Source organism: Sinocyclocheilus anshuiensis, unplaced genomic scaffold (assembly GCF_001515605.1).
Source record: "Sinocyclocheilus anshuiensis isolate Anshui unplaced genomic scaffold, SAMN03320099.WGS_v1.1 scaffold451, whole genome shotgun sequence".
NCBI lineage: Eukaryota > Metazoa > Chordata > Actinopteri > Cypriniformes > Cyprinidae > Sinocyclocheilus > Sinocyclocheilus anshuiensis.
This window is the reverse complement of record NW_015549630.1, coordinates 1040075-1050059: the sequence shown is the minus strand read 5'-3', so window position 1 is coordinate 1050059 and position 9985 is coordinate 1040075. Positions and strand designations below refer to the sequence as shown.

The window sequence follows — 9985 nt, the reverse complement described above, 5'->3', positions numbered from 1 at the left end:
TACTGCTACTGATGTCTCTATTAAATGCATTTTCCCCTTAATTTGAGCCATTAATTATAGCAATTCAACGTTACAGTATAATTGAAAGCCATTATTTTTAACATTTAGTAGGTTCTGAAAAATATAATTTTTAACTTTTAATTTAAGTGAACTTAAAACAATCTTCACATAAACTATAAATTGTATATGCATAAACTATATAGATTAATCTTTATTCAAGCTACAAAACTTAATCAGCGACTAGAGCAGTCGAGTGATTTCTTTTTCTTTTGTTTTGTAATTTACATCAATGACAGACTTAATCAGATTTCACTTTAAAAGCAGCGCTGTCACTTTAAAACCTGATGCACATGACGCGTAACTGACACACATCCGATTTTCTCCCAACTCTTTACAGTCATTTAAGACTTTATAACTCATTTAAGTCAAAACCCAGCATTTTGACATAATTGTTTGTGTTTTTGTCCGTTGAAGCGCTACTGGCGCGCTGTCTGAAGCGGCTCAGAATACAGCCGAACGCGCAGTCTTTCAGACTACTCCATTTGATAATCATCTTCGTCCAGTGTCTGCGCTATTTCTCGACAGAAGTTATGACCGACAACACTGCCTTTATACTCCTGTAAACTAAAGTTGTGGATATGTCATAACCCCCTCACACAAGCGCTTGTCAGCGCTGCCATTTATTGTCACATACTCCTTTAGATCCTATTCCTCCTTCACTCTAGTATATTATCTATTGTGAATAGCTCTTTAATTAATGGTGTTGTTCCACCCTGTCTAAAGCAAGCAGTGGTCTCTCCCTTACTTAAAAAATCAGGCCTTGACCCCACAGAGCTGAATAATTTCCGCCCAATTTCTAAATTACCATGTCTATCTAAAGTTATAGAAAAGGTTGTTCTTTCTCAAATTACCCCTTTTTTAACTGAAAATGATATTCTGGATAAATTCCAATCTGGATTTAGAGCTGGTCACAGTACAGAAACTGCTTTGGTAAAAGTTGCGAACGATTTACTGATGGCAGCTGACTCTGGGTTGGGGGTTGTTTTAATTATGCTGGATCTCAGTGCTGTATTCGACACTGTTGATCACTCGATCCTTTTAAAATGTTTGGAGTGTGATGTAGGCATCAAATGAACAGCTTTAAAATGGTTTCATTCATATCTGCATGATAGAACATTTTTTGTTAATTTAGCAAATACTTCATCTTCTGTGGCTCCTTTAAAATATGGTCTTCCTCAAGGTTCTATTCTGGGCCCATTATTTTCATTGTACATGTACCCACTTGGATCTATATGTCGTCGCTATGACATTTCCTGTCATATGTATGCTGATGACACTCAGATATATTTACCATTAAAGTCGGGAACGAGCACTTGCTACAGTCCCTGTTACTCTGTCTGGAAGAGGTCAAAATTTAGTTGTCTAAAAATGTTCTTCAGCTTAATGAAAAAAAATCTGACATAATTATTTTTGGTCCACCAAAATTGAAAAAGATGATTTAGAGTACTATTGCTCCTTTAGAAATAATTATAAAAAGCAGTGTAAGAAAACTGGGTATCATAATTGACTCAACTCTCAGCTTTGAAAATCAGATAAAGTCGGTAGTAAAAAGTAGATTTTACCAACATGATCACCAGGTTAAAACCCATTCTTAGGTTTAAAGAATTAGAGACCATTGTCCATGCATTTATTACCTCGAGATTGGATTATTGCAATTCTCTTTATGTTGGGATCTGTCAGCGACAACTATCTCGTCTGCAAATGGTACAGAATGCTGCAGCCAGGCTTTTGACAGGCACGAAAAAGGGATCATATTACTCCAGTATTATCCTCTCTCCATTGGCTACCAGTTCAGTACAGGATCGATTTTAAGATTTTATTGATGGTTTTTAAAGCACTTCATAACATGTCCCCAAGTTATATCACCAATCTTTTAGAGTACCATACATCGGCTAGGACACTGAGATCAGCAGATAAACTGTTACTGGCAGTTCCTCGTTCCAAAAGAAAGTCTAAAGGTGATAGAGCATTTATGGTTGTGGTTCCCAAATTGTGGAATAGTCTATTCGGGAGGCTCCATCCTTAGAAGTTTTTAAGTCTCAGTTGAAAACTGAACTCTTTTTACATTAGCTTTCGCAGAGGAAAGACCTTCGTAGAGACCTTTCGTAGAGGAACAACCCCAATGTGTAATGACCCTATAAAGGGTATTTGTCATCTGTTGGTTGGTTCATTCAGTGGTTTATTCTTAGTAATTATGTTAGATTTTATTGTTTTTAATCTTTGTATATGCTTTCTTTTAAATTGTGAAGCACTCTGGGCAACAAAATTGCGTTAAAATGTGCTATACAAATATATAAAAGTTGAAGTTGAAAAAGCCATACTAATCAGGCTCGCCCACAACCACTAACAGACTGTCCCGTATTAGCATAATAGTTTCCGTCCTTAGCCAGTACACGGTCTGTCATTTTCTCGCGCTCGAGCAGCTGTAGCGTCAAAGTCTCGTAAGCAATGCAGGTGTTTTGTTGTTGGATGTAAAAGTGAACATAAGAGTCTTCATTTTCTCTCGACATCAGATTAATTGAGGACGCAGTGGATTCATTTATGAAGGGAATGTGTCCAAGAAAATATGAAGTGTATGAGTGTATGAGTCAAAATATTCTATTTGCATAATATCCTATATCCAACATCAGCAAAACACTGAACTCAGGAAATGGTGTTTGTCCAACTATATATGTTGCAAAAGCCATCAGTGAGTGAGAACCTGTGGGTACACAAGAACAAGCATACAATACAGTCTCAAATTAGACACTTTCTAGAATATTAAAAATTAACATTTATATTTGACAAGCATTTATTATTATTACTATTATTTATTTTTTTTTTTTTTTCCCACAAGACAATGTTATAAACCTGAGCTGCTCTGTTTTAATAGTTCTCCTTTCTGTTGAATGTAACACTGTTTTTACATTTTCTAAACCTATTCAAATTCTGGAAACTGTCCAACATCACAGAGCATGCATAGCTTTTACTTATAAGACAAAATACGAAAACTGAGTTAAAGTAATAGTTCACACAATAATGAAAAATATGTCCTTGTTTACTCACCCTTACCCTCAATGCCACCTTTAAAAGAAGACATTTAAAGGGGTCACATGATGCGATTTAAATTTTTCCTTTCTCTTTGGAGTGTTACAAGCTCTTGGTGCATAAAAAAGATCTTTAAAGTTGCAAAGACTAAAGTCTCAAATCCGAAGAGATATTCTTTATAAAAGTTAAGAGTCAACCACACCTACCTAAAACGGCTCGTTCTAACATGCCCCCACATGTCTACATGCTGGAAGCGGAGTCCAGCCTGGGGTCGTCACATGTGGTTGCCGCAAGCTCGCTCCTTCGTCGAATCCGCCGGCCGCGCTGTTCTCAAGCCCGCCGGCCTCCGCTCACTCTAGCCCGCCGTGTGTGTGACGCTGTGTGTTTCGTTATGAAAGCGAAACTACTTGGTTTGGCCTTCCAAAAGAGGACATGACTAGAAATCAGTGGTTAAGTTGTATTTACAACACTGTTCCAGAACACTTCAACCCAAATATTCAGATGTGTGCAGCACATTTTATGGAGGACTGTTTTCTGATCCTGGTAGAGGACTACAATGCCAGCTGTTCTGACTCACAGACTGTAAGTACGTTTACTGTTTCCTGATCCTGGGAGAGTAGACTACAATGCCGGCTGTTCTGACTCACAGACTGTAAGTACGTTTTCATAAGTTTTCAATGCGAGTTTTGAGCAGTGTAGGGTAGCGCTTGTTGTTGGTCATTTCTCCGATCTCAAATGCAGACATGGTTTTATGTTTACACGGCGCGATGCGATGCAACGCAACGCGTAAATTTCAGACCGATGAGCTTTGTAAAAATCGACGCGTTTCAGAAAGGCGGGGCATAGAGGAGAAACAATAATGTACAGTATGTGGAAAATAATGTTTTTTAACCTTAAACCGCATAAACACATTTAATTACAAATACACAAAATAATGTTCTTTTTAGCAGCATCATATGACCCCTTTAAAAGAAAATGTCTAAGTGATTGAAAAAAAGATAGAAGGAGAAAATCAGTCGTAGTTGTTGGGCAAGACATGAGGAGAATTCAACTACAGGAAACCCACACTGACAGGGAGAACATGAGAACTCCAGACAGAAATCCCCGTCTCAATTGGTTCTTCAACCGGGGAACTTTTTGCTGTGAGGCAACAGTGCTTCACACTGAGCCACTGTGCGACCCAGTGCAAGCAATCTTACAAGACAAAGCCTTTACCTATACAGCACCTAGATGACCATCTGTTATACACAATTTCTGTTCGTGGATTCTTACGTAATGTTTCTTCGTTTAGGTCTGACAACCACATGTACTGTATGTGTATTCATCTGATAGATACTGGCCTAAGCTGTTTCGACAGAGTTTAATGATCAATTAAACATGGATCAATTCTATTCAGATCTATTCACCAATAGCCAGCAGTGGGACACACTAGCCTGCTGAATGCAACTCTTCTTTTTATATATACATTATATATATACACATCACTGTGTTTACTGGGCTGGTATTTTCAAAGTAAAGTGCCCAGTAAACACTCTTCACCACAGTGGAAAACCCCAAAACTTCAACCTTCTGTTACAAAGGACATTTAAATTTCAACATAGCAGAACATAAAACAGTTCTCAAGCTTTTTTTCACCTTGCTCCAGAAGATATAAAATATTGCCTTATTTCAACATAGTTTACCCTTCCCATAAATTCCTGTGCAAGACATGCTGGGAACTAGCAATTTCATGCCCATTTTCATTTAATGGCAACAAAACTTATTCACTTACCAACATAAATGGATTAACTAAACATCTGTTTTAGAAATTTAAGTGGATTGATCACAATTAAATTAGGTTGTGATAAAATATTCACAAATTGAGTGAATTAGGATTAAGAATTAGGTTTACATGTCACATTCGATCGCGTGACATGAGACACAGATACACATCTCACCAACGTTTCTGTGATATGCTCTGTTTTACACAGAAAGTGAAAACGACCAACTTTAGAGTTTTTTATTGATCAATAAGGTGTGTCATATAACACTGGATGTGTCAGGTGTTCAAGGTAGTGCACCAACTCCCATGTCATTGAAATGAATGTCTTTGCCACATAACAGAATATGTTTTTGATGCAAATACATTTATGCAATGGCTCAATTACAAATTTATTCCTGTAGCTCTACTAATCAGAGTATAGTGCTAGCAATTTTCAAGCTTATCAGTTTGTTTTCCTGGAAAACACACATAATGGCCAAAAAACGTATACCTTGATTGCACTGTAACTGTTATAATAATAAAAAAAAAAAAAAAAAAAAAATCCTACATCATTGTGGTTCGATCAGTCTTATTTTTGAGCAGCGTGTCATACTGAGGTGCATTCTTCATAAGAGGATACAGCTTGATGAGCGTTCTCCTTGTTGCAACTTTCCAATGTCCCATCAAAGACTCCAATAAGAGCCACCGAACATCCACAGGAAACAAATGAGACCAAATACTGTGTGTATATTACCTCATCAATTTGAGTCCATACAGGCTAATTTTTTTTCAAGTTGCATCTCGCACTAAAGCAGAACAAAGATAAAGACGTTACTGCATAATGCAAAAGATTACATTTAAAGAACAACTGAGATATAAATGCTATAATAATTATTGTATATGTTTTTGAAAAAAGTGTTGGAAAAAAAACAATATTTACAACATTTTTTATTTCATCACTTACTAAAGTAGTAAAAATATAATAATAAAATAATGTTTACTCACTTGGAGTCCGGGTGTAATGACTCTGGGTTGTCTTGGAAACTGAACCTAAATGAGAATGAAGAAGGTACACACTTACACCATAATAAAGTTTAGAGCATCACTAAACTACACTTAAGACTTAGATATGGTGAACAGATTAATTTTTCTTTTTCACTAAAGAACCAAGTATTTTCTGTTGCTTCACCAGTTTACTTGAATATCAGATAAATTGATCTTTGTTACCTTTCTACTTAAAATTTACCAGCAGCTCGTCTCTTCCTCCATATAATGAGTGCAGTTGTGATGAAAACAACCACACACATGAAAACTAGCACACTGAAAACTACAGACTGCGTAAATGATCCTGGGTCAGATTCAGCCACATCTGAAATTGGGGCGAAGCGAAAAAAAAAAAAAACAGAAATCAGTAAGCTACAGTTATATAAAGTTACTTTTTGTTATTAAACCTAATGTCGAATTTCATTTCCAAAGAGGCATTTTCCTTAATTGTTAGTTTTTCTTTACCAAAAATAATGTCCAGTTTGTTGTCCAGACTGAGGTGCTTCATTGTGCAGTTGTATTTATGTTCCTCACGTAGTTCTTCTTCACTGATCACCAAACTCTTCCTCATCTGGTACGTTCCGTCTCCGTTGGGCAGAATCTCTCCTCCTGTGATCTGATCATCATCCACAGGCTGACCATCTCTGAACAGGGTCAGGTTAATGTGACGGGGGTAAAAACCAGTGGCCAGACAGCTGATCTGAAGCCCTTGAGAGTCTGAGAGTGTCTTCTTCATGAGTCTGACTCTGGGCTTCACTACAGAGAAGGACGAGAAATGTTACTGTTGCTAAACTGTTGGGTTCGTTGCATCAGTCATTCATTTATCATAAGCAGGATTCATATAGCTTTCAGAGTCACATTCTCTGTTAGCACAGCTGTCTGGGTTATATTTTTTGATCATGCTTTTTTCTTAATTATACTCAAGTTAATAAGGTTGATCCTCTCACCTTTTCTCAGCACATTGTTCTTCTCCATATTCAGGTACCTTCTCAAAGTTTTAATGCAAATAGGATGATAAACATTTTCATACATAAAGTTTTCATGAACCCGTTTTAGTTGGTCCCATGTTATCACCCACGGCATTTTTATCTGGATAGCGTGTTTTCCTACATCAAAAATAAACTCCTCCATATTTTGTCCACCGAAAGCATCCCAGTAATGAAGTTGACCTGGTTTATTGCTGTTCAACAGTTCACATCCAACAAGTCTCTGATGAACATGTACACCTTCAAATGAATGAAAAAAAGTTAAGATGTATTATTCTTCAATAACATAGTACAATATAAGATGTGAAATAAAATAAAAAATTTGATGTAGAAGCAAAAAAGCTACATGTACTAAAGAGTACAATGACAAAAATTTGATTATTGATTTTAAGGAAAAGATAATAAACACATAAAAGCTACATGTGTTATTAAATGTTTTGTGTGTTGATATTGATATGTAGACTATAGCTCTCACCGTCTGTGTGATTTTGGTGCTCCTTAAGATAAAAGGCTCGATCTTTCATGTCATAATACATATCACGCAATACAACACCAGCATCACTTTGCTCTTCATCGTAATATTTTGATTCACTGTGAGAGCGATAGACAGGTTTCCACGTGGTTGAGTCATAATACGCTATTTGCACATCATCCAGCATCACCACAACACTAAACTCGGGAAATTGTGTTTGTCCAACTATATATGTTGCCAAAGCCATCAGTGAGTGAGAACCTGCGGATACACAAGGACAAGCATTCAATATTAGTACAATGTCAAATTACATCATTACTGTAGATGCAAATTTGCATTCCTGCAAACCTCTACAGAAAGGGACACAGAGGCCAGAAACCATCAAGTTATTTTTATTTGTTTGGTTAGAAAAGCCAAAGGCTGTGGAAAGAAAAAATGGCTTGACTTGTTGTCAAAGGCTGTTTACATGAACTGCAATGCACATCGACAACAAGGCATGCAGCTCATATTGAATACTCAAAAAAATGTGTCTCCCTTCTTGGACCTTCAAGAATACCTTTACCGATCCACAGGTTCAGTAGGAGTAGAGTGGGTTTTAGTGATAGGGACAAATAAGGTACCTACATGGCAACATCAATGTATTATGTTAATAAAAATTATCATACACTGATTATGTTGTTATTAGGCTATTACTGTTTTATAATGTACTACAATACACTGAAGTGCAAATACTAGCTCTCATTTACACTAATTATAAATAACATCTAAACACTTTTTACACTTAGTGTTCGCTATTTGTACTTCGTGTAAATAACATCTAATGCAAACAGCCTCTGCAAAAAGAAAAAGAAAAAACTCAAGCATAAAAACAGCTATAAGATGTTTAGGTAATGGAAGGTAAAAAAACGTTGAGGACGAAGACCCATCTTTCTCTCACATTACAATAAATCTACATTTTCTACATATAGCATCATATATTTGTAAATTGCAAAGTGTCAGAACTATTATGACAGCGCCGGAACTTTTATTTGGACAGCGATAGGACCCCGCGCCTAGGCAGATGCACAGTGACAGAAGCTCACTTTATCCGTCTATCAAGTTAGAAGACAGAAATTTTAAACAAATAAAGTAAACGGTCCAATAAAATGTGTGGTCATTACGGTCAATGTTTTACTTCAACACTAAAATATACTAAAAGTCACAGACTGCTAATTAGGCAAAAATTCCCAGGTGAAAAAGAAATATATTTAAATTGTGCTTTTCTCCATTAGGCCTGATTCAAAAATCTCTATAACAGAGGTGATACAACATGAAAATACACTTACTATTCCTTTGCTTGTCTCTGCACTCAGATTTCAGTTTGTCTTCTATAACAAATGTTAATATTTCACACACACACACACACACACAAACTAAACATACTTCTTGAATTTCAAGTATATTTTTAATACATTTAATACTACGTCTTTTTCACCTGGGTTGTTCGCATGACTTTACACATTTTCAGACGTCACAGCTTTTTTAATTAATTAGGCAGTAAACAACCTAACCAGTATTTTCCAAAAGAAAGATTCTCAAAACTGCACTATTCCCCAAAAACTTAACCAGCAAAAACCAAGCTAGCATTTGCAGCAAGATTTAGTGCACAGACATTCAAAAACACAGATGTTCTCACCTCACCATATGGTTGAAATATACAGGATAGCAGCACTAACATACCTGCGTTAACGACTGGCCAAAAAGTCAACATACACACAAGAGTGAGCATTTTCTCAAATAATTAACACCTGTGGCTCAGAAAAAAAAAGTACAGGTGAAATGTACTTTTAAGAGTGTCCTCTTATCGTGAATATTATCCGTTATCAGCAGTTTGTTGTTGTTCTTCTTCTTCTTCTTGCGGCTGGCAACCAGCGTAATTAGGTGCATTACCGCCACCTTCTGCTCCGGAGTGTGGAACAGAGAGTTACATTCTACTTATTAATCCCGTCCTTTTAAGAAAATTAAAGAAAGCTTTACTATTTATTTCACTTGCCCATTTTATTAAATATTTAAAATGTACCACCTGAATTCCATTCTTCTTGATTTCAACTATATTACTTCTTTCTTCCTCATATTTCTTACATTCAAGAATTGCATGGGTCACTGTTTCTTCTGCTTTGCATTGTTCACATAGTCCATTTGGATGCTTCCCTAATATTTTGAGTGTACTATTAAGATTGGACAGTTTGTTGTTGTTTTTCTTCTTCGTTTTTGGCGTGTAACAAGGCAGTTACTGCCACCTGTCGGTGTGCGTGAAGTGTCTTGTCTTCAGTCTCTGATAACAGTTTCACACCAACATCAGGGGCGTCGCTAATGTGGGGAGAAAGGGTATGGGATGAAATTAGACTCAAAATTATTAATAGATGCACGCACAATTATCCATGTACTGCATAAATTTTATACATATCTTACTAACCACAAACAAATGCCTTTCAATTTAAGTCTGTGGAATTCAGGATTAAATTATTGTGCAGCGATTTGTACAAATACATATATGTTTGGGAATAAAAATGTTCTGTTCTGCATTAATATATCATAAATTGCTCGTGCAAAAAGGAATCCGTGCATATGTGGATCAGGTGACACACGTGCATTAATTGACGTCTAGTTCGAGTC

The 9985-nt window shown here is 36.4% G+C and overlaps 1 protein-coding gene across 1 annotated transcript in view; it reads right to left on the bottom strand.

Moving 5' to 3' along the window:
- The window catches only part of LOC107659585 (uncharacterized), a 38960-nt gene that overhangs the window by 23945 nt on the left and 5030 nt on the right, over positions 1-9985 (bottom strand). The window contains exons 6-8 of the mRNA XM_016448588.1: positions 7334-7591; positions 6820-7098; positions 6338-6628 (exon numbers count right to left, since the gene is read on the bottom strand). Coding sequence (XP_016304074.1) covers positions 6338-6628; positions 6820-7098; positions 7334-7591 — 828 coding nt within the window. The remainder of the gene's footprint in view (positions 1-6337; positions 6629-6819; positions 7099-7333; positions 7592-9985) is intronic.